Below are 24,796 nucleotides of genomic sequence, written 5' to 3' on the forward strand. Positions count from 1 at the left end.
AAAGGGCCCAGAGGCCTGGCAATACCCAGTGTCCTCTGGATGCAGACTGTCACCTGCACCCTGATGAATGATCTTCTGTGGGCATGAGTGCAGAAGGCTGGGTGGGCTGTGGTCAGGAGGGAGAGTTTCCTGTTGCCTGGAGAGGTTCTCCTGGGGTAATGCCTGGAGCAGGAAACTGCTTCTTCCCACCTCTCCCTGCCAGGACCTACGCTGCTGTCGCAGGGGGCCAGCTAGATTGTCGCTTTTGTCCAGGAGTCTGTAACATTTTGTACAGGCCTCCTGATCAGGTTGGGGACAGGCTGGGGAAGAAGGGAGGGTGGTGGTGGCGGCAGTGAATCGAATGGCAGCCTGGAAGTAGGAAGCTTGGATGCTCTGTGTCTCCTGCCCTCTCCCCCTCCTGATTTGGATTGCATCTGGACAGAGAGCTCTGATCCGTGGCCAGTCCTAGGGCAAGAAGGGGCCTTGGATGTCATTTGGCCAAATCAGACAAGGAACCAGAGTCCCCTAGGGTGATGTGACAGGCGTAGGCCCAGGCCACCCGTGGGTGGTGGAGCCGTCCTGGACGCTGGACTGCCTGGCTTCGCAGCATCTCACCTTTCCCAGCAGTGGGGCTTACTGCTCCATGCAGCTGCTCACCACACAGGAGGAGGCGGTGCTCAGACCCAGGACCCAGGCCAGTGCCAGGGCCAGTGAGGGGAAAGAGCCGAGGGTCAGAGATTAAGGAGGCCTTGCCTCACTTTCAGGGCCCACCCTCCTTGAGTTGTGTGCCCCGGGGCCTCCTTCCATCACCCTAGCTCTAGGCTTGGCCAGAGCTCCGCGGCCCTGGCTCCTTGTGAATGAGGATGCAAGAAGGCTCCTTGGTACAGGGGTGTGTCAGGTGTTGTAGGGGGGACAGAGATATTTGCTAATAGTTGGTGGCAAGACAGTGAAGATGAAGTCCCCCCACTGCCCCAAGAACTCAGCCTTTGTGGGTGGGTGTCTTGAGCCTACCTGAGGTTTTCAACCATTTCTTCTGCCCTCAGATCTAAATGGTGTCTGTTAGGATTCTAGACACTGGCTGGGAACTTCTGCTCTCAGCTGCCAAGATGAGCTCTCAGAACCCTAAGGCCTGGACCCCATCTCTGGACTCCAGGTCCCTGGAGAGCCACTTGGAGCCCAGAATCCAGAAGGCTTAGAGGAATCAGGGCTGTTAGGAAGTGTTTTTAAATGCACTTGCTTTAAAATGAATACAAGGCTAAGGAGGACATGAATGCCAGCCTGCAGCTCCAGCCTTGAAATTCAGAACCCAGGGCAGAAGCAGCCACCAGCTTGTGGTAGCGTTACGCTTGGCGGCAGGGAGGGGATCTCAGAGGAGAGAAGTCCACTTTTGAGTCTCGACCCTTTAAACTGAACTAATCCAGTCCTGAGAGGAAGGCCCCTGGAACACCTTGCTGAGCTCTTCTTGGTTCTGGGGCTGACAGGCACCTTAGGGAGACTTTTAGGAGACCTTCAGGGGTCTCTGTTAGGTGGTTTTGGAATGCGATGCTGGTGGAGCCCTAAGGCATCATAATTGTCAATATTAATCCTACACGGTCCTCCGAGGGCTGGCTGTGCAGGAGTGTGGAGAGGATGTTACCAGGGTGGGCTCTGGAAAGCTATGCTGCCTGCATTTGAAACCTAAGTGGCCTTGGGCAAGTTAATCACCCTTTTGGTGCCTCAGTTTCCCACGGTAGGGACCACAGTCGCACCTTCTCCAAACAGTTGTTGTAAAGATTAAATAAGGCCAGGCGAGGTGGCTCACATCTGTAATCCCAGCACTTTAGGAGGCCAAGGCGGGCGGATCACTTGAGGTCAGGAGTTTGAGACCAGCTAGGCCAATATGGTGAAACCCCATGTCTACTAAAGATACACAAATTAGCTGGGTGTAGTGATGGATGCCTGTAATCCCAGCTGCTCAGGAGGTTGAGGCAGGAGAATCGCTTGAACCTGGGTAGCAGAGGTTGCAGTGAGCTGAGATTGCGTCACTACACAATCTGGTGCCTGGGCAACAGAGCGAGACTCTGTCTCAAAAGAACAAAAAAAAGATTAAATGAGATAATACATATAGATTTCCTTCTTCTTATCCCCTCGATTGACCCTTCCATGAGAGTGACTGGTGCACCCTCTCCAGAGCACAGCGCTGTTTGCCGATTCTGGAGCCTGAGGACCCTTCAAATACCAGCATCTCCACTCAGACTTCCTCTCCAACAGGGGGGCCACCGGCTAGGCCAGCAGAGGCAGCAGCTGACCGTATTTGTTGGTATGAAAGTCCCACCTTGTACAGGTGTTGAAATGTGGCCTGAAGACGTCCTTTGCAAAAAACCCTCATCTGTGAGGTTGCATCTCATGACAGTAAGGAAGACAAGATGGTCCTTCCTGTCCGTATCTACAAGCTGGCAGATCCACAGAGCTGCCTCACCCATTTCCTGCCATCAGATGGGCCAGGATATGGGCAGAGTTGCGGGTGTTTCTCCCTGGGCCTGGCAGGGCTGGGTTGGGGGAGGGGTGGGTACTCACGCTGGATGTCAATGGTGACCGACGTCTCCTTTCCTCCGGGGATGGCTTTGTTGGTGGCACGACACACAATGCTCTGGCCATTCTCCACGTCACCAGGGGAGATGAAGAGGGTGCTGACGATGCTCTCCCTCTTGCCGTCCCGAAGCAGGGTCTTGGGAGAAGGAGAGAGGGGAGAGAAAGCTCCATGTCGCTTGGCTGGGGTGGCCAGCCTGGGTTGGGGGTGAACGAGTACCAGCTTAGACAGAAGGAGGAGCTGTGGATGGAGGGGTTCAGCTTAGGAGACCTGGGCTGCCAATGTCTACGCAGAGCTCGGGGGTTGCCCTTGGCTCCCTGGCCTGGCTAAGTGCTGGGCTGTGGAAGGAAAAAGGAACTAGACAGTTTTCAATCATGTAAAAATTAGTCTGGATTCACATGCTAAAAGCACAAAAGAAACCAGGGTAGACTTCATGGAAACCAGGCTTCAGGGAGTTCCCATGTTGAAATGAACTCACATCTGTTTGGCTCTGGTGCTTGAGTGACAGTCTCAGGCTCTGTAGGAAGCAACTAGCAGGGACTGTGGCCCCTGAGTGGGTACAGTCTGCAGAGGGGGCACAGTTTGGGGAATGGGAGTCAGAGTGGGTGGGGATATGGGCGGAATCAGTGCACATCCTTTTGATTATTTGCCTATATAAATCCTTTCAACTTTCCAAAGCTTTTCACTCCCTGATCTCATTAGAGTCTGAATCAAACCATAGGTGGGACAGATACCGTCATCTCCCATTGGATAGGGGAGGAAATAGGTGAGATAGACAGAGGCTACGGAGCTTGACCAAACTCACACTTCAAGTTGGTCCTGAAATAAGTACTAGGCTCCTACAGGAGGTTGAATTGTGTCATCTCCAAATTCTTGTCTACCAGGAACCTCAGAATATGACCTTATTTGGGAATAGGGTCTTTGCAGTTTAGTTAAGCAATTAGTAATTAGTTGAGGCTCTTGAGATGAGGTCATACTGGATTCAGAGTGAGCCTTAACCCAATGACTGGTGTCCTTGGAAGAAAAGAAGACAGTCTGCTGGGTGTGGAGGCTCATGCCTGTAATCCCAGCACTTTGGGAGGCCGAGATGGGAGGATTCCTTGAGCCTAGGACTTGGAGAACAGCCTGGGCAACATAGGAAGATCCTGTCTCTACCAAAAAAAAAAAAAAAAAAAATTAGCCAGGCATGGTGGCTTGTGCCTGTAGTCCCAGCTACTTGGGAGGCTAAGATGAGAAGATCACTTGATCATGGCAGGTTGAGGCTGCAGTGGGCCGAGGCTGTGCCACTGTACTCCAGCCAGGACCACAGAGTGAGGCCCTGCCTCAGAAGAAAAAGAAAAAGAAAAAGAAGGAGAAGGAGAAAGAGAAAGAGAAAAAGAGGAGGAGGAGGAGAAGAGGAGGAGGAGAAGAGGAGGAGGAGGAGAAGAGGAGGAGGAGGAGGAGAGGAGGAGGAGGAGGAGAGGAGGAGGAGGAGAGGAGGAGGAGGAGAAGAGGAGGAGGAGAAGAGGAGGAGGAGAAGAGGAGGAGGAGGAGAGGAGGAGGAGGAGAAGAGGAGGAGGAGATGAGGAGGAGGAGAAGAAGAGGAGGAGGAGAGGAGGAGGAGAAGAGGAGGAGAGGAGGAGGAGAAGAGGAGGAGGAGGAGAAGAGGAGGAGGAGGAGGAGAGGAGGAGGAGGAGAGGAGGAGGAGAAGAGGAGGAGGAGGAGAAGAGGAGGAGGAGGAGAAGAGGAGGAGGAGAAGAGGAGGAGGAGGAGGAGAGGAGGAGGAGGAGAGGAGGAGGAGGAGAGGAGGAGGAGGAGGAGAGGAGGAGGAGGAGAAGAGGAGGATAGGAGGAGGAGAGGAGGAGGAGGAGGAGAGGAGGAGGAGGAGGGGAGGAGGAGAGGAGGAGGGGAGGAGGAGGAGGAGGACGAGAGGAGGAGGAGGAGAGGAGGAGGAGGAGGAGAGGAGGAGGAGAGGAGGAGGAGGAGGAGAGGAGGAGGAGGAGAGGAGGAGGAGGAGAGGAGGAGGAGGGGAGGAGGAGAGGAGGAGAGGAGGAGGAGGAGGAGGAGAGGAGGAGGAGGAGGAGAGGAGGAGGAGGAGAGGAGGAGGAGGAGGAGAGGAGGAGGAGGAGGAGAGGAGGAGGAGAGGAGGAGGGGAGGAGGAGGAGAGGAGGAGGAGGAGAGGAGGAGGAGGAGGAGAGGAGGAGGAGGAGAGGAGGAGGAGGAGGAGAGGAGGAGGAGGAGAGGAGGAGGAGGAGAGGAGGAGGAGGAGAGGAGGAGGAGAGGAGGAGGAGAGGAGGAGGAGGAGAGGAGGAGGAGGAGGAGAGGAGGAGGAGGAGGTGGAAGAGGAGGAGGAGGAGCAGGGGGAGAGGAGGAGGAGGAGGGGGAGAGGAGGAGGAGGAGAGGAGGAGGAGGAGGAGGAAGAGGAGGAGGAGGGGGAGGGGGAGAGGAGGAGGAGGAGGGGGAGAGGAGGAGGAGGAGGAAGAGGAGGAGGAGGAGGAGAGGAGGAGGAGGGGAGGAGGAGGAGGAGAGGAGGAGGAGGAAGAGGAGGAGGAGGAGGAAGAAGAGGAGGAGGAGACAGAGAGACACAGAGAAGGCCAGGTACAGGTGGAGGCAGAGATTGGAGGGATGCTGCCACAAGCCAAGGAATGCCAGGAGCTGCCAGGAGCTGGAAGAGGCAAGGAAGGATTTTCCCCTGGAGCCTTTGGAGGGGCACAGACCTGCTGACACCTTGATTCCAGACTTGTTGGCTTCTACAACTGTGAGATAATTGATTTCTGTTTTGTTAAGCACCGAATTGCGGTGCGTTGTAATGGCAGCCTTAGGAAGCAAACCCATCTTAACTGCTGGTCTCCCATCTTCCCAGGTCATTGCTTTTCTCTACTGGGCCACAATGTCATTCCGAAGCTAGTTCCCCATTGTGGCTGCTACCTCCTTCCCTCTCCTGTTCCCCTTTGCAGCTACTTCCCCATCACTTTGGGTCCACTAGGTCAGGTGCACCCCGGGGAGGGTGTGCTGAGTGTGTGTGGGGGTGCACTTCCAGGTTGGGATTGGAGTCTGGTCAGTATGCGAAGGCTTCTGCTACTAGAGGTACTAGGAAGGGACCTCACTATGGGTGCAGTCCTGTTTCCCCCTGACTGGAGCCAGGGAGTAGATGAACAGACCACTCCTCCCTCAAAACCTCCCATAAAGTGACAATGGCAATGTCTCTAATTCTTATGAGGGCCCCGGAAGAGAGCAGCATTATCTTTGATTAGCCAAAGAGAAACCTGAATTCCAAGTGAGCCAGGAACCTGCTGGGTGGAGCTAGGATTTGCACTTAAGAATGGGTGAACCCTGAGCCACAGCCTCTGCTGCAGCCCCGGGGGTGCTGGAGGGTGAGTACCGTGCTCTTGGCAGGACAGATGGGAACAGTTAGGGCCACAGGGAGAAACCTGCAAGCTCCTGGAACCCCACATTCTGGGTCCTTAATTCAGTGAGGCTTTTCTCAACTTGGGGCAAACCTCATGGCCTCAGGAGAACAGGGCCAGAGTCTCTAAATAGAACAGCAAATCTTGCTGGAGGCAAAGCCGGACTATGACATTCTAGAGAGCCACGCGGTGCAGCTGCAGGCCTGGGACTCAGGGTGCTGGCCACGGCCCTGGGCAGAGGGGCTGGAGGAGAGTGACGTGGCCAGATGCAGCAAGCCGGGGACAAGACCACTGGCCCCGGGGCCAGCAAAATCGGGCAGAGGAATGAAGTTGAACCCCAAGCCAAAGCCCGGGCGGGGAGGGAGCAGCAGCTGGCACCGCTTTAGCACCCTGCCTTGGGCTCTTCAGCAGACCTCACCGAGTCTATAAATAGCCAAGTGATAATAAGAACAATTTCCTGGATGAAACTAAGACTTCGGGTAGGGTGCGCAGGGGCGGGGAAGTGGTGAGGAGCGGGTCGGTATTGTTCTTCTCTTCTCCTTTACTTTTCCGTTGTGCTAACAAGGGACATTTACATAAGCTTGACTCTGCCAGGAGCCCTTCCAATGGATGGGCTCTGGGCGGTGGGTGCCAGCGGGAGGGGAGGGAGGGGCCCCAGCTCTAATTAGGCCCTCTGACTGCTCCGCCTCCTCCCTGCACCCAGCATGCTCCTCCGCCTCGGAATGATGATTAACGACATATTTGCTGGGTCCGGGCATGTGCTTTTCTGGGAAATAAAAATTCTGGTTCAAGTTGTTTGTTCCACCTAATTAGAGAAAAAGGAAGATGTGTTCATTAAACAAAAGGAGGGTGAGGGGAAGGCGCGTGCCCCAGCACCACCACCCTCTCTGTCCCCGTGGAAGGTCCCAGCATCTCCTGGGCCCCCAGCTCGCGGGGGACCCCAGACCCTGTGCGGCAGGTGTCCCAGGGAGGAAGGCTGGGTCTGCCAGCTCTGCTACAAGACGACTGAGGGGAGGAGGGTGGGACAGAGCTGGGCGGGCCAAGGGGGAAGACTGGAGGGAACCCTGTACCTGCAGGGCAAGGCGGGATGCAGAGGGGCGCGGGGGATCTGCACCCCCGAGTTTCTCTTCCCCCATTCCTTTCTGACCTCACCTCTCTTGTTTTTTTTTTGCTTCATTCCTTTTCAGAAGTGAATCTCCCCTAGTTGTCACTTTTCTCATATGCAAATGGAGCCTCTGGACTTTGCAGCCTTGAAGGTACTGTCCAGGCGAACATCCTATCATCTGCAGGTTCTAGTCGCAGCTCCGCTCCACCGCTCCCTTCCCTGCTTCCCTTCACAGAGCTTGGCTCTGGGGACACACCATGGGCACTGAACCTCCCACCTCCTGCTTCAGAAAGCTTCACGCATTGCAGGTGAGCTCCAGAAGGAAGTGAGTTATTCATGGTGGGCCACTTGCTTCGGGTGCCACCGTCTCCAAGGCCTCCCTCCAGTGTGGTGAGCACCAATGTGCTGCCAGGCCCCCGGGTCGCCTCGGTTGCCCATGTGACTGCCATGGTGGCTCCCGAGGGTCCCCAAGGACCCAGCCCCTGTATGCGCAGATATGGGCCAGGGGCAGGCATGTAGATGGCATGTGTGCAGCATGTGTTCAGGAACGAGCGTGCTGGGGCATACACCCCCATGGGTATGTGCGCGTACCTGTTTTTGTCTGTGGGTGTTCATGGGCCTCTGTCCATTGACTGCTGTGACTGTGCAGGGCCCCAGGTTCTCTCTGGACGCTGCCTACTGAGCTGCTGCCTCAGGGCTGCGCACCCATCCCCACTGCCCCTCCCTAAGGGCAGGGATTTGGCACTCACCTCTCTAGTTTCCCAGCACTGGCCTGGGAGGCTGGTCTTCCCAGGCACGGTTGTACACAGTGTACCCCACCCCGTGGTTTTCCTGCTTGGGTGGCAGTGGCTGGCTACTCTGCTCTTTCCAAAGCCCCCAGGGCCTCCGCTGGGCAGTGGAGAGCCAGGTTGAGCTCTCAGAGATGGGTGGGCTGGAGGGCAGGCAGGGGGTGGGGGCCCAAGCACTGGTGCTAAATATGGGATGCTCATTGATATGCAAACAGTCTGGAAAGGCCAAGAGTAGGCCTGATTGCCTGGCAACAAGGCCGCCTCGCTTCTCCCCCCTACTCACCTTCTCCACCTGCTGGGTCCCTTTTAAAAAAAAAAAAAAAATCATGGCTCTGCTTCCCCTTTTGATAGCTGCTTGGGGCTCCACGTGGGCTGGTTGCCACCTGGATTGAATAAGGGTGTGCGGGCCAGGTGGAGGATGCACAGTGCTGTTTGCCCCAGTCCCTGCATCCAGCCTTGAGGCCAGAGGCCAGAGGGGTGCCCTTCACAGAGAAGGCCAGGATGAGCCTCGGCCACACCCAGTAGAGACTCTAGGCCCCTAAGCTGGGCAGATAGGTGCAGGGTGATGGGTGAGTGACCAGGGAGGGGGTGCCCAGTGGAGGGTGAGGGCCCTGTGCAGGTGGGCACTTATCCCTTTCCCGAGTGGGGTCTCCAGCGCTCCTCTTAGCAAAGGTGGTAAAAGGCGAGGCCAGTGGTCCTGCTGGTAGGGTAGAGGGCAAGGGCCTCCAAGCAGACACAGACACGACTGTGCGTGCTAAGACCTTGCAACCCACCTGCCTGGCAGGAAGCTGCTCTTAGGAGGGGTTCTTTCTGGGCTCAGCCTGTCCTCTCGCCCCTCCTCTTCCGTAACCCATCCTGCCTTTCCTCCCCTGCTGTGTGGACTTGGGGGCTTTCCAGAAGAAAGAATGTGGTCTCCACTCTGGCGCCGGGCCCTCAGAAGTACGAGGAACAGGGGAGGAACCCACGGTCCCCAGACGGCCCAGGGTTGAGTCTCCAGGAAGAAGCTTGGAGGGGCCTTTCCCTGCTCCGTGCCTCTGCAGCCGACACCCCCTGGGAGCCTGCAGTGGGCACTGCCCAAGGCCCCATCCGGCAGTGTGGCTCGCCCTGCACCCTGGAGGCTGTGACAGTGGCCTGTTAAGCGGAAGCATGGCCAGCCTGTGCTGGGGGAGGGGCTGGGTGCTTCCTCTCTTGCCCTTTCTCCTGGGGAAGGGGCCTGGTGCCCTCCAGGGCTGAGGCTCATCCCTCTCCTACTGGTCCCATGGTGGAGTCACAGAGAGAATGATCGGTGAGCAACCCAGAAACTTTGAGAACAGGCCTGGTGTTTTATGAAATAGCTGTATGACCCCTGGGGCAGGGAACTCGGGTTCCCCCTGTGGGACAGGAGCCAATAATAGTAGCTCACATTTATCCAGTCCTTACTCCTGCCCTTGACAGGGTGCTTCTGATGCATAATTTCTTGTAAGTCACTCTGCAACCCTAACAGACATCCGTGATCATTATTATTGCATTTTGCAGCTGGGGAAACTGAGGCAGAGGGTGACGTCACCATGTTATGTTATGGATCCCAGGTTTGAGCCAGGCCTTCAGAACCATGTGGCCAGCCTAACTGTGACACCGACATTTGCATATGGGAAACGCAAGGTCCACAGCTGGGTGGACCTTGCAGCCAAGTGGATCCAGTGAGGGGGTGACGATCCCAACAGCCGTGCTTGTTGCAAGCTAGCTCTGTTCCAGGCATGTTCCTCATTCAACTCCTCACAAGCACCCCTTGAAGTGGGTGCTGCTGTCGTTCCCATTGTATGGCAAGGACAGGGAGACACGGCAAGGTGAGGTTACACAGCTGGAAGGTGGCAGAGCCCGGATCCAAATTCAGGCTGCCAGCTCCTGAGCCCACGGGGATAATCATCTACCATGCGACAGCCACTGAGGGCATCAAACCCGACAGCAGCCAGGGCTGCCCTGAGGGGTCTTTTCTGGGGTCCTTGGAGGCTGCCTGATTTTGTGTGTGCTCCCAGCTTCTCTCTCTCTCTGCGGCTGATGCTCTGGCCCCTCCTCATATGTAGCCTCTCTGGGGAAGTCAGGAGTGCTGCTGGCCTATGGCAGGGCTCCTTGCAGCCCTGGGGGAGGAGGGGGTGGGCTGGGCCTCTGGGAGGGGAAGCAGAGGGGTTGGCTCGGACAGTCCCTAGAGCCTGCTCCATAGGAGCCCAGGATTGTGCACCCTACTGGGTATACTCCACATCACAGGCTTGTAGCTTCTCCCTGCCCAGCACACAGCCCTGTGCCTGGGGAAGCTCCACTGACGTGTGCTGGCTCTGTTGGTCACCCCTTTGGTCTCCATGAGAACCACTGGCAGTGGGGTGGACAGTTAGGATGGTGGATGACCATGGTTTGGAGGAGAGGCCCAGAGAAATGAAGTGCCTTGCCTTGGGACACAGGGCCTCTTCCCATGCTCATGTCCAGGGACACATTGAGGGTCTCAGGCTTCTGCTGCTCCCTGGACAAGCCACAGAGGGGCAGGAGACCATCTGAGGAGACTGTCCCTTGAGGAATCTGTTTCCCTTCCGGAGCGTCTGATCCAACACCTTCATTTTGCAGACGAGGAAACAGATGCCCAGGGAGTGAGTTGCCTGAGGTTATGCAGTGGAACCTGGAACCCAGGCCTGGGGCTGCCTAGCGCTGCCGTTCCCGTCACAGGCCCAGAAGCATGGATGTGGTCCCCCGCCCTGCTGTGCAGTAGTATGGTACCAGGCTCTCCGCGGGGCCTTCACGATGTAGACAAGGACGACATGTTGAGCTCAAGGTGATCCTGGGACAGGTCCAGCAGAGTGACCCTGACCTCTCTCTCCACCTGATGGCACGTGTCCTCTGCAGGACATTGACCCTGCCAGGGGCCAGGCTGGCCCAACTTCAGGGAGGGACAGGACAGGTGCTCAGACTGGAAGGAAAGCCCCTATCCTTCCTTTTCATTCTCCTCTGGACAACTCTCTCTCTGTGTCATATCCTTGTATTATATAACACGACAGGGTGGCTTCAGCCCAGGACATAAGGGAGAGGCTTGTCTTCTAAGAGGCAGCCACCCCTCCCTCCCCCTGGACTTGTGTCTGAGGGAAGGAGTTTGCCCTGTGTTCTGGCACCAGGTGCTGGGTGCTTTGATCAGCAGCCCTGGAGTGACTTCTTGGCAGGTGGTCAGTTTGGGACAGGAAGGACACACCCTCAGAGTGGGGACAGGCCTGCCTCACATCCTCCTTGGACGGCCAAGGCCCTGCTTATCTTTCCAGGACCGCTTAGAGGACTGGTGGGTGGGGGGAACCAGGCCGTGTATTTCCCCAGTCTCTGAGGCCAAGGAAAACCCTCAGATCTGAGGTGAGCGGGCGTTCTGGAGGCTGGGCCCCCACCTGCGGAGCTTGGGGAGCCGGCTTGCCCTAGGAGGAGCATGGGCAAGGGCAGAGGCCAGGGCGTCAGGAGGTTGTAGTTCCAGGCCTGGCACTGCCTACTCCACCACTGAGAAGGACAGTCACTTCTCCACCAGGCCTCAATTTTCTAGCTGCAGACAAAAGAGTTTGGCCCAGCTATCCTGTAAGGCCCCGTTCATCTTAGAGGCTGTGGTACATGAACCCCATCTGGGACTCTATGCACAGTTTTGTTGAGTGGACTTTGGTGGGGGCTGTTTAAAAATGTACCCGGAATTTTGTTTTTATTCAGGTAGAGGGAGGCCAACAGATCAGAAGACAACTGCTGTTGAAAAGACAGTTTGCGACCAGGCGTGGTGGCTCAGTCCTGTAATCCCAGCACTTTGGGAGGCCGAGGCAGGTGGATCACCTGAGGTCGGGAGTTTGAGACCAGCCTGACCAACATGGAGTAACCCCGTCTCTTTTAAAAATACAAAAAGAGAAAAAAAAATTAGCTGGACATGATGGCGCACGCCTGTAATTCCAGCTATTCTGGAGGCTGAGGCAGGAGAATCGCTTGAGCCCAGGAGGTGGAGGTTGTGGTGAGCCGAGATCACACCATCGCACTCCAGCCTGGGCAACAAGAGCGAAACTCTGTCTGAAAAAAAAAAGAAAAATAAATAAATAAATAAAAATAAAAAATAAAAGAAAAAAAGAAAAGACAGTTTGCTACTCATAGTTCCCAGAGGAAGGGGAGGACCCAGGGTCAGTGGGGGCTGGGGAGGGAGGTGTGGGAAGAGTGTGGGCAGAGCCTCTGTTGTGGCTTGCTTTCATAGGAAGGAATGGTGAGGTAGGGTTGGTGGCTCAGCAGGTTTAGGATTGGATAGCTTGAATAATTACCCTGGGCCCTGAGCTGCAGGGGTGGTCTGATGTGTGGCCCTGGGGAGATTTAGGGTAGGGGCCTAATGTCCTGGACTATGGAGCCTGATGAAAAAACGCTGTGGGGGCCTGGGGCTCCGGATTGGTTGGTCTGCTTTGATACAAAGCCTGCTTGCTATCTCCAGGAATTAGCTTACCCTGGTCCTTCCCTGGGTGTGCAAACCCCAGATGTCAAAGCATCATAAAATACACAACATTTTAAAGACACAATTAATACGGGGGCCAGTTCAAGGTGCTTCCAGCCCTTGGTATCGTGTGTGAATTAGAGACAAGAACCCCTGCTGGTAGACACAGCAGGGCAAGGGCTGTTGGGTAAGGGATTATGGGCTGGATTTCAGCCCTCCCTGGCCCCTGAGCCAGGCACCTTGGAGATGGTGGAGCCTAAACAGCTTCACCTGGCAGCCCTGGAAAGTGGCCAGATTTAGCAAATAAAATACAGGATACTCAGTTAAATGTGAATTTAAGATATATAATGACTATTTTCTTTAGTATAAGTATAGCTGGTGAGTATGCCCCATGCATATAAATTGGAGGATATTTATATTAAAAAGTTATTATTTTTCTGAAACTCAAATTTAACCGGGTATCTGTCTTAGCCCAGTTGGGCTGCTATAACAAGATACCATAAACTGGGTGGCTTATAAACCACAGAAATTTATTTCTCACTGTTCTGGAGGCCGGGAAGTCCAAGATCAAGGCAGATTTGTTGTCTATTGAGGGACAGACACCTGGTTCACAGATGCCTTCTTCTCACCGTGTCCTCACAATGTGGAAGGGACAAGTGGTCTCCCTCAGGCCTCTTTTTCGTAAGGGCACTGATCCCACTTATGAGGCTCCACCCCCATGACCTGATCATCTCCTAAAGGCCCCACCTCCTCATACTTGGGGGTTAAGATCTTGACATAGAAATGTTGGGAGCCACAAACATTCAGACTGTGATGGCATCCTGCATTTTATCTGCACCCCTAGACCCTGGCCACTACTATCCCTGAGTCTCCTTGTCTGACCATGGCCTATTGTCAGGGTCTTCCCCAGCAGTTACCCTAGGACAAGACAGATAGAGAGATAGAAAGAGAGAGAGAGAGAGCACAAGTCAGATAAAAGGATGGACACACATACAAATGAGTAGGAGAACCACAGCATGAGGGAGAAAAAGTGACACAGTGAGAGCGCAAAAAAAGATACGGGGAGACAAAGAGTGAGAGAAACCAAAAGGGACAGGAGAGAGGGACAGCTGCAGAGAGACAGGGGAGCTGGTTCCCTCCCCATCCAGCCCCCAATATCCCCCCTCTACCTAACCCCAGTCCCTCCCCAGCAGCCACCCACCATCCTCCTCTCTACCTAATCCCCCAGCCCCTGCCAACCAGCCCCCCACTATCCTCCTCTCTACCTAACCCTTGCAGCCCCTCTCCCCAGCCCCCACCATCCTCCTCTCTACCTAACCCCCCAGCCCCTCTCCCCAGCCCCCCACCATCCCCCTCTCTACCTAACCCCCTCAGCCCCTCCCAACCAGCCCCCCCACTATCTCCCTCTCTACCTACCCCCCCAGCCCTTCCCAACCAGCCCCCCACCATCCCCCTCTCTACCTAACCCCCCAGGCCCCTCCCCACCAGCCCCCCACCATCCCCCTCTCTACTTAACTCCCCCAGCCCCTCCCCATCCAGCCCCCCACCATCTCCCTCTCTACCTAACCCCCAGCCCCTCTCCTGTTAGCCCCCCCATCTAGCCCTCCATCTAGCCCCCTCTCTACTTAACCTCCACCCCTTCTAGTCCCCTCCTCATCCAGTCTCCACTCCTTTTAGCCCCCTCCTTACCTAGCCTCCTCCCCATCAACTCCCTGTCCACCTAGCCCCCTCCCCACCCACTCCCCTTGAAGCCCATCCACACCCACACCCTCCCCTCCAGGCCTCACCTTGGAGTAGGTGGCCCCATTGATGACCTCTCCCTTTCGCAACCAGATGATGGAGGCTGCAGGCTTGGCATTGTCTGCATGGCAGGTGAGGTTGAGGGGGTCCCCTGCACGCAGGCTGATCACAGGGCCCCCCAGGATGACGGGGTCATCAGGCGGCACTGTGGGGAGAGAAGCAGCGAGGTCAGGCCGAGGCTGCCCCCTCGGGCAGGACGGCAGGCAGGCTGGGAGGACTTTGTGGAGATGATTATCATACATTAATGAAACGCATCATCTGCTTGTACCATAACGATGAGAGCAGCACCCGCAGTGATCCCTGACGTGCACTGCGTGCTTACAATGGAGGATATTCCCGTCAGTCATCGCATCCCTGCTCAGGGCCTGCCGAGAGGGGACAGGGCCAGCAGCCTCAGCCTGCACTCCCAGACCCAGAAGCAGAGCTCTGTGGCCCAGGCGATGTCTGTGGCTTCTTTTTAACTTCTTCTTTTTTCTTTTTTATTTTTTCAAGATGAAGTCTCTCTCTGTCACCCAGGCTGGAGTGCAGTGGCATGATCTCGGCTCACTGCAACCTCTGCCTCCCAGGTTCAAGCAATTCTCCTGCCTCAGCCTCCCAAGTAGCTGGGACTACAGGCATGTGGCACCACGCCCAGCTAATTTTTTTTTTTTTTTGTATTTTAAGTAGAGATGGGGTTTCAACATGTTGGCCAGGCTGGTCTTGAACTCCTGACCTCAGGTGATCTGCTTGCCTTGCCTCCCAAAGTGCTGGGATTACAGGCCTGAGCTACCATGCCCGGCCAACACCTGGTTAATTGTATTTTTAGTAGAGATGGGGTTTCACCATGTTGTCCAGGCTGGTCTCGAACTCCTGACTTCAGGTAATCCACCCGCCTCAGCCTCCCAAAGTGCTGGGATTACAGGTGTGAGCCATGGCGCCCGGCTTTTCTTTTTTCTTTAAATGAAGCACTGTCACACCTGCTGTCTGAGTTAGTCCTCACAACAGTCTGGTGAGGTCAACGTTATCACCCCAATGACACAGGTCCGGAAGCCGAGTTCCAGCAAGATTAGTGACGGGCTCAGGGTCACATGGTGGCAGAGCCAGGGCTGGAGGCCAGGCCCAGGGAACCTGGGAGCACCAGGCCGGCCCCTTCCCTGGCAGGGAGCAGGGTACAGGGCAGCCCTTCACGGTGGAGCCAGCGCTTCGGAGGGCTGTGTAAGCGCTGGCATCTCCTGAGCTCCTCACTCCTCCAGAGCGGCTCCAGCCCCTTCGTCCCCAGAGGCAGCCGGATTCTCTCCTGTCCCAGCCTTCCCACTGCATTTTGTAGCAGGGTCAGAGACGGGTGGCTCCTGTCAAGGGATCCTGAGTGCCAGGAGGAGGGGGCATCTGCGTCGGAGCACGGTCTCCGCAGTGCCCAGCACAGAGCCCTGTGCCTCGGGGAAAGTCCACTGACGTTTGCTGGCCACACTGGGGTCACCACTTTGGTTCCCATGAGGACCATGGGCCGAAGGATGGTGGATGATCATGGTTTGGAGGAGAGGCCCAGAGATGCGAAGTGCCTTGCCTTAGGACACAGAACCTCTTCCCATGCTTGTGCTTGGGGACACGTTGAGGGTCTCAGGCCCCTGCTGCTCCCTGGACAAGCCACAGAAGGGATAAGAGATGAGGCAACTGTCCTCTGAGGATCCCTGTTTCCCTCCCCCCAGGAGGGGCTGGGCCCCCAGCAGCTCTGAAGGCTGAGAGAGGCCCAGGGCCTCCGGACACATCAAGATGTGAGCTGTCTGTGTACACAGCAAACACAAAAGGGGTAGTTGGATAACGGGGGCCTGGGGACCTGGCACAAAGGGTCCTCTCTGCCTGGTGGCCAGAGAAAGCCCGCCTTTCTATGCAGGCTCTCTGCTCGGGGCTCTGGGCTGGAGAAGTTCAGAGCTGAACAGTCACAGCTCCGGGCCCGTCCTGACTCCGCTGGCTCAGCCTTCCAGCCTCAGCCTGCATGGGAGCTTCCCTCCCCTTCCCAGGGGATCGCCCCATCAGCCCCTCTCCTAGTCCACTCCGGCTTCTCCGAAAGCTCCAGGAGGGACAGGAAGCCCCCATGGGGGCCGGTAAGAAGCCAAGAAGCAAACCTTCAGACCAGCTGCCTTGCCCTCCCTGCCTGGCCTTGGAGGCCTGCTCCCACACTAACAGCACAGCAGTGCCATTTCCTGAGGAATAAACAACCTCCCAGGGCTTCCGAGAAGCCATCACTGACCCCAGGGGCAGCGAGCCCCGGACTCCACCGAGATCCTGGCTCAGGAACAGAGTCTGCCTCATGCAACTCTGCCTGGCCCTAGGCTCTCGAGCCATGCCTCCCCAGGAGGCCCGGAGGAAGCAGGTGGGAATGGGTTGGATGGAGAAGACGACCCCCCAGCCGCCCACCCCACACCCTTTCATTAGTGCCCACGGGCTTCCTTGGGGTGGTCCTGGCCACAGGGCAAAAGGGAGGCAGATTAGGGCTTTCCACCAAGTGGGGGTGGGTGCAACCGCTTGCGGAGGAGGGGAATTGCATCTCCATGCGGTGGGTGGGGGCCTTCCAGCAGGAAGAGCCGGGCTCAGAGGTGGCCAGCCTTCACCCTTCTTTCTTCAAGGCAGCCTCCCCGACCAGGATGGAGGAGCTCAGGCTCCATGAGCTAGCTGAGGGCCTGGAAAAAGAGCCATGTGGAGCCCTGGGGACCGCCTGGATACCTGGGGCCTCAGCCTTCCCAGTGACTGTGGAAAGTGCCTGAGAGCAGAGGGTGGAGCAGGAAGCCCCTTTTCTCAGGGTGGCTTCAGGCGCAAACGTGAGAGCTCGGAGGATCTGGGAGCTGACCGCTCTCCAGCACGGACATTTACTGGGCCTTGGACAGGGGTTTGAAGCCTTGACTGCATGCTCCTCTGCAGAGGTTTTAAAACCTCACTGTGGGCCACACCCTGAGCAGCCAAGTCCCAGTCTCTGGAGGGGACCCCAGGCATCAGGACTTCGGGGAGCTCCCCAGAGGGTCCTATGGCAGGACCCAGCTTTCTGGGCTGTGGGCTCTGGGCTGAGTTGCAGGAGCCTCTGCTTGCTCTGAGCACAGTGCAGCCACCAAGGTCTTCCCAAGAATCCAAGACCCAAAGGACGGACACTTCCTCCTTGTGGCTGGAGTGTTGTGTTACTGGAACATCGGATTAGAGGCAGCGCGGACGAGGGAGGAGGGAGTGGGGCGTGTTGTGGGAGTGCTCAGGCGCACACACAGCCACGCACATACATCCATCCTCAGAATGGGGCCTGATTACATCTTCCCAAATAAGTGGTTATCACGCTGGGTATTCATGTAGCCATGCATTATTGATTGGTCTTCGCTTCACTGCACACCAGATGGGGGTGGGGGCTGGGATGGGGTGGGGGTTGGTGAGGAGGGAGGATGTTTGGGGGCCAGCAGGCTGAAGAGAAATCAGCAGTCGCTCTTGGCAGCTGTGTCTGGCGTGGAAGGGGGCTCCTCATTACCTCCCCATTCAGACTTGGCCAGGCTGGGCCAGGCAGTGGCGAGGGGAGGAAGTTTCGGAGCGGTCCCTGCCTGGAGATGTATTATTCATCACCCTCGCAGGACTGGTTATTATCCTCTACCACTATAGAGTTTGGGCTTCTAATTTTTAATCACAAGGAAGGTGGGAGCACTAGCCTTTTCGTGATTAATCCGGAGATAAAAATAGTTGACTGTTTTGGTGTTGTGCTTGTTGTCATTCAGGAAAAAAATGGCATTAACTGTTGGGGCACTGAGGCCTGGGGAGGACTGAGCGGATCCCAGGCAGAGTGGGTCCCCAGAGCTGGAAGCCAGCCTGAAAGGCCACAGCGCGGCCTTAGCCGGGGGCGGCTGAGCGACACTCCTGCGCCCAGCTGGCTCCTGGGGCATTGATTATGAAAGAAACACATCATCACGGGATGCTGAGCTCTTTACAGTTTACTCTCCCCACTGGCCAGGACTGGAGCAGGCAGCTTCAGTCTCCCTCCCTGCTCTGCCCCTGCCCAGCTCTGCGGACTTTGCCTTGTGTGGGTGGGCAGTGGGGGCACCCGTCCCTTTCCCTGTGTGTGGGAGGGAGCCCCCAAAAGCTTTCCCCAAGTTCTGCTGCCAAAGACAATGGGGTCTCGGGTGGAGAGGTGGCATGGGGAGAGGGAAACAGGCCAGAGAGCACAAGAGGCTGACCCAAAGTTACCAGTGACGAGAGCAAAGAAGGGTGAGGGTGGGCTTGGGACGCACATCCTGGCTCTAACTGGAGAGGTAAAGCTTTCATCTGTTTCACGCACTAAGGTTCTCTCTAACCTCTATACTCCCCTTTTTTTACAGACAGTTTGCCAGGTTGGCCAGCCTCATCTGAGCAGGCTGGAAAAACTCTCTTGGTGCCAGGACAAGGACAGCACTGAGGGAATCTCCTCCAGTGTCCACTTGGTCACCCAAGTGGGACCTGGCTGGGCTTCCAGGAATTCCTCGATGCTCCATCAGCCTGGGATGGTTGGTCTCTGAGCATGGCTGATCAGTGGCAGCTGGAGGGGTGGGGGACCAGCAGTGCCACCCTCCTGCCCCCATACTGCATGGTGGAGAACCTCATAGACGCCCAGGGCTTTGGAGAGCAAGACTGGTTCTCATTTAGCTCAATGAGCAGCGAGTTCCCCACAATGCTGGCAGAGTGGGTCTATCACGAACACCAAACCCTCCAGGGGCTTCCTGCTGAAGGAGAGTAGGTGTTGCCTGCAAGCACCAGCACTTACGGTCCTCGCTGCCCATGGGGCCTCAGTCTGTTCCAGCCACTCCTTACGCAGCAGGCCCTGGCCCCACTGCCTCTCTGCTGCTCAGCAAACCCAGCTCCTTCTGGGGCGGGGCTTGCCCTGCTCCTCTCTGTCTGTAATGCTCTTTTCTGTTCCTCACTCTACTGGCTCTTCCTATCAATGAAGGTGCAGCTTCAAGAGCCCCTCAGTGACTCTCCACTACCCACCCCTGCACTTTCTGGATCACTGGGTTCATTTATTATCTGTCACCATTCTAGAAAGGACAACAAAGACCTTATCTATCTTGGTCATTGTGATATTGCTGTACCACATAGTAGACGCTAAAGAAATATTTGTTGAATATTATTTGTTAAATAAAAGACTCTCAGAAGGGGAGTGGGGATGGGGCCAGGAGGGTGGTTATCATGGGCTTTGGCTTCTGAGGTCAGCGTTTTAAATCTTGTGTGTGTGTGTGTGTGTGTATATATGTGTGTACATGTGTGTATATGTGTGTACATGTATATATGTGTGTACACGTGTGTATGTGTATGTATGTGTATATGTATATGCATGTATATGTGTGTATGTGTGTATGTATATGTATATATGTGTATATATGTGCATGTAGATGTACGTGTGTGCATACATGTGTATACACGTGTATATATGTATGTGTGTACGTGTGTGTATACATGTGTATACACGTGTATATATGTGTATGTATGTGCGTGCGTGTGTATACATGTGTATGTAAGTGTGTGTGTATATATGTGTGTATGTGTGTGTGCGTGCATGTGTGTGTGCATTGGGTACAGTTGGGAGTGGGCTGGGTGAGTAGTGGGAGGGAGGAGGGCAAAGCGGTGGCCCTTCTGAGGCCAGCTGGGACAGCAGTGTAGGAACTCTGTGCTGCTGTGGCATCAGGGTTGGTGCTCCCTGTCTCTTCTGGAGAGAGGGAAGCCTGGCTGAGGAGGGCTTGGTGCTGGGAGCTGGTTCTCAGCCTGTTTCTCCGTGGCTGCTGTCCTCTGATTTGTCTGGAACATAGGATGGGAAAGGGCGGCAGGCCGAGCGTGGTGACAGATCAGAGACACTTGGCTGAGTGGGGAGAAGGACATTTGTGGGTTCTTTGATTTTGTTCTGCCGCAGCCCCAGGGGCTCTGGGAGGGTTGGTGCTAGGAGCTCCAGCACTGACTACAGTGGAGGGAGGATGCTGAAGCCTCGGGGCGCATCTCCCACACCTTCAGCATCTTCTCCATTCCCAGGTTCCCTGCTGCAGCCCTGCAGTCAGCCTGCCATGTGCCCTGCCCTCCTGCCTCCCTCCCTCCCAATATTTCTCTCACCACCTCCTCCATGTCACAAGCTGAAGCTATGATAGCTGAGTGAAGCCATACATGGCCTGCCGTCTTAGAGCTGATGGGGAGGCCCTTGCCACTCCAGGCCAGTGCCCAAGACGGACATGTGTGCAGCCTTGGCACCTCCTGGGAGCTTGTTACAAAAGCAGACTCTTGTGCTCCACCTCAGACCCCCTAAGTCAGAATCCGCCTTTGAAAAGACCCCAGACAATTCACATACATTTTCAAGCTGGAGGAGCGCTGCTCTAAGGGTTCCTAGGTAGAAATCATGACAAACTGACAAGTGCTATGAAGGGAAGGCTCGCTGGACAAAGAGCACGTGTGGGGACCCTTGATCCCTTCACAGGCTGCCTGCTCCCTTCGCTCCCTCGGGGCTGGCCAGAGAAAGGGGCAGACTGCTCCCTGCTTACTGGCTTTGGAGTTACATGATCTTGTTTCAGAACAGCTTCCTTTGTGTATGCTGTTTCTTTAGCTTGGAATGCTGGCATTCTCCTGGACCACTAGTCTTCTCCTGGGTCACTCTTACACACCCTTTGAGACTTAGTTGAGAGGGCACCCTCTCTGAGAGACCTTTCTAGAATCTCCCAGTTGGGCCAAGTATATAGGGCTTCTGTCTATGATCCCACAGCATCCTGGGCATCCCCTGACTCACTAGCTACCACATCCCATGGAAATCTCTCTGTGTGTGTCTCTTCCCTGAACCATGATCTCCATCTAGATCCCCATCTCCCAGCAGAGTGCCTGCCTGCTGCACAGGGCACAGGGTGGCATATGTGTTTGCTGAGCTGAACTTGACTTGAGTCCATCACTTTATGAGCCATATGATTGTGGACAAGTTATATAATCTGACAACCTTAATCCTCTTATCTGGGAAGTGAGATAATAAAGATACCTATCTTGCAGGGTTATCATGAGGATTACCTTACAATATGAAAGATACACAGAGAACATTGTAAAGGGCTATACAAATGTTGGTTATTATGTCTAATTTTTAGGAATAATATTTAGCTTTGTGGCTGTGTGAAAAGTGCTGTGCCAAGGCCCTCTCATTTTATTCTCAATATCTTTTGAAGCAGGGACTATTAGGGTCTTCATTTTATAGGTTAAGAAGCTGAGACTCAGAGAGGGCAAATTACTTGGCAAAGATCACACAGCCATAAATGGTGAAGTTGGAATTTAGACTCGAGTTTTATGACCCTACAACATGTTCTGTTGGAGTTAGAGCAGCTCCCAGACTATGCCTGCAGCTGCAGCAGCCCTTCCATTAACCCCTGCCTTTGTCCTGGCCCTACAGTTCTGCGAAGCAGGCTCTCTGCCCGTCCCAGGGGGCATTCAGACCTGGCAGGTACTCTCCTCCCTTCCCTCCCCGCAATCTGAATTTCAGAGGGCCCCAGGAAGCATGAGCCTGGCTCGCAGTTGGTGCTTTGGCGGTGTCTGCTAAGGGAACGGACGAATGATGTTTGTAGTCCGTCCAACTCCTTGCTCCCTTTTGTGGTTTTGCCCGGTTCTCAGGTTCTGGGCCGCGTGTAGTCCCCAGCCTCCGGTTTCCTCACTTACACAGATGCGCCACCTAATGGTCACAATTCAGAACTGCAGGATGTAGAGACAAGAGGGAGGTGACCTGGTTAAGAGTCAGCTTCCCAGGGGTAGCTGAACAATCTTTGGAGAAATTCGTATTGAGCACCTACCCTACTACACGCCAGCCCCTTTCTAAGCACTAGGGACAAGAGGCTTCTGCCCTAGTGGAGTTTACCTTCTAGTGGGAGAGACAGACAATAAATGAATAAACAAATACATACATAATATAAGGTTAGGTGTTGATAAGTACTAGAAGGAAAATAACACTTGGCCGGGAATAGATACATCCTAAATTGGCCTCCGGGATTCCCTCCTGGCTTTTCTGCTTCCTCTCTGGTTATTACTTTTTGTTTTCTTCCCACCCCTTAAATGCTGGTCTTCCCTAGTTAGCTCTTGCTGGCCATATCTCATTTGACACACTATCTAATGGAAAACCTTCACTTTTCTGTGAACTCAACTCACATCTTTATGCTGATAAATTCCAAAGAAGCATCTCAGGCCAGACCTCTCTCTTGAGCTCCAGAGTCATGACCCAACTGTCCACGGGCCTTCGAAGCTCAGCAGGTGTGACACCACACTCACCACCTCTCCCAGACACCCATTCCTCCCCATATTCTGTATTTTGGAGAATGGCCCCACTGTTCGGGGACCAAGTCAGAAATCTGCGGGGTCTTTCTGGATTCCACTCTCAGTCACCCTGCCTTGCCAACCAGCCTGGTTAACCCTCTGAAGTATCGCTTAGATTTGTCTCTTTCCATTCCCACAGGCTTCCTGGCTCAGCCATCATCATTTTGTGCTTGGATTATAATACTGCTTCTCCCCTCCACCTCCTAGTCCTCTGTGCTTTTCCAGAGTGACTGTTACAAAAGTCTGAATATTCACCCATCCAGTCAACCAGTAATTCACCCACCATGTGCTGAATATCTAGCATTCTTCTGTTTCAAATCCTCTGAAAGTCCCTCGTTGCCATCTAAATAGTCTGAACTTCTTGGCCACTGCTGACCCTTTGGCCTGGCTTTTCCTCACTTCTTACCTCAATTCCTCCTTGTGGATAAGAGCCACCTGCAGCTGTTGGAGTAAATCGCTCTTCCCCAATTGCCCCTTTCCATTTTTTACTTATTTATTTTTTTTGAGACAGAGTTTCGCTCTTGTTGCCCAGGCTGGAGTGCAATGGCACGATCTCGGCTCACTGAAACCTCCGCCTCCTGGGTTCAAGCGATTCTCCTGCCTCAGCCTCCTGAGTAGCTGGGATTACAGGTGCCCGCCATCATGCCCGGCTAATTTTTGTATTTTTAGTAGAGATGGGGTTTCACCATGTTGGCTAGGCTGGTCTCGAACTCCTGACCTCAGGTGATCCACCTGCCTTGGTCTCCCAAAATGCTGGGATTACAGGCATGAACCACCGTGCCGGGCCTGCCCCTTTCCTTTTGCTTTGCTAACTTGAAGGTCGGGTAGCTTGGGTTCGAATCCTGGGTGCTATGTTTACTGGCTTGTGGCCATGGGAAAACTGCTTAGCCTCTCTGTGCCTCAGTGTCCTTATTTGTAAAATATGAAATAAAATAACAAAACCAGATTCACTGTATAGTTGCCAGGGTCAAGGAAGATGTAACATGAGAAAATGCTTTGTAAAGGGTCTGATGTATGATGCGGCATGTTATTAGTTCTCTAAGCAGACTGGGCTCATTCCTTTGAAAGGCAATAGATGGGCAGGGGAGCTGGGACTTAGAAGTCCTGGATTGTCCCCTTGGTAAAGCAGAGGTCTATGTCCTTTTCCCTGCTTTGCCCTGCTGGGAGCTGGGTGAAGACCCTGCTGCTCCCATGGGTGATTGCACGCTGCCCTGCCTGGCTTGGCATCCCCTCCCTCCGGGCCCCCTACATTCTGTGCCAGCTGAGGCACACATTGCTTATGGGCTGCAAAGGCACATGTGAGCCCCATGTGGAGTAGAGATAAGCCGTCTCAGCTGAGCTCAGCCCAGATTGCTGACTCACAGTTTTGGGGTGGTTTATTATGCAGTATCTGCACTCAGAACACAATACTCCAAGATATCGCATCTTAGAAGTTGAGAAAACAGCAGAAGCAAAAAGGTTACTCTCCAATCCCCTGCCTTCCTGGGCGAGAGCCAGCTGTAAAAAATTCTTTGACCCATCTCCCCTGAAACTAGGTCATGAGATCCTCATTCCAGAGGGATCCTGCCCTATACTCAAAGGAGAGAAATGGCGCACAGGAACTCCAAGAGGAATGCAGGCAAGGCCTTGCTAAGTTCTTCCGGTTTGTTACCATGAGGTCATACCCCCTTTTTTGTCCAATCACATTTCTGCACAACTGCCCATTCTTTGTTGAACATAAGCCTACAAATACACAATTTTCCCATGGCATTTGGGCCTTCATTTCTGAAAGCTCACATAAAACTTTGGTTAAATACATTTGTTGCACTTTTCTCTTGTTAATCTATCTTTTGTTACATGGGTGTCAGCTGCAAACCTTGTAATGAATGAGGAAAATATATTACTTTTTCTCCCCTGCAGCAGCAAAAGCTAACTGATGTAACCCAGTAGTCCCCTGCTGTTTGATTCAGAACTGGGCCCACGGCATCAACTGTCTCTCCACTTCCCTCCGATCCGTTCTCCATCCACTATGGCCAGGTGACTATTCTGGAAGCTCAGTCTGCTGCTCACAATGTTCAGCGGTTCCCACTGCTCCAGCACAAAAATCAATTTGTCATCATGGGGGCCTTCCCCATTTCTCTCCAGTGAGGCCTCATCTCTGCAGCTTTCTTCTGTGTGACCGTTCACTCTTCTATGAGGATAGCCTGCCCTTTTCCAACTACACGCTTTGGCTTGTGAAGTTCCCTTTGTTGGGAATCTCCTTGCCTGAGTCTTAACTGGCTGGAATCCCAGCCTCTTTTCAATCAGCTCAAAGGCGTATCATGCCTTGTTAACTCTTGGTTATTCTTTAAGACTCAGGCTATTGTCGCCTCCTCCAGAAAGTCTTCTCTCAATCTCAGCCCCTGACTCTCCCATCTGCAGCCTCTGCACTGCCATAAGACCATG

The 24,796-nt window shown here is 54.6% G+C and overlaps 1 protein-coding gene and 1 long non-coding RNA gene across 5 annotated transcripts in view; one reads left to right on the forward strand and one right to left on the reverse strand.

Moving 5' to 3' along the window:
- KIRREL3 (kirre like nephrin family adhesion molecule 3) overlaps positions 1–24,796 on the reverse strand; it is a 592,978-nt gene that overhangs the window by 37,483 nt on the left and 530,699 nt on the right. For all 4 annotated transcript variants that reach the window (XM_063671606.1, XM_054437752.2, XM_054437750.2 and 1 more), the window contains 2 exons: positions 14,068–14,225; positions 2,536–2,686 (listed from right to left, as the gene is read on the reverse strand). In XM_063671606.1, coding sequence (XP_063527676.1) covers positions 2,536–2,686; positions 14,068–14,225 — 309 coding nt within the window. The remainder of the gene's footprint in view (positions 1–2,535; positions 2,687–14,067; positions 14,226–24,796) is intronic.
- On the forward strand, positions 7,127–11,837 carry LOC129007210 (uncharacterized). Its single transcript, XR_008492257.2, has 3 exons — positions 7,127–7,347; positions 10,423–10,627; positions 11,530–11,837. It is a non-coding gene; the product is annotated as an uncharacterized LOC129007210 (long non-coding RNA).

The sequence above is a fragment of the Pongo pygmaeus genome, chromosome 9 (genome assembly GCF_028885625.2).
Source record: "Pongo pygmaeus isolate AG05252 chromosome 9, NHGRI_mPonPyg2-v2.0_pri, whole genome shotgun sequence".
Lineage (NCBI taxonomy): Eukaryota > Metazoa > Chordata > Mammalia > Primates > Hominidae > Pongo > Pongo pygmaeus.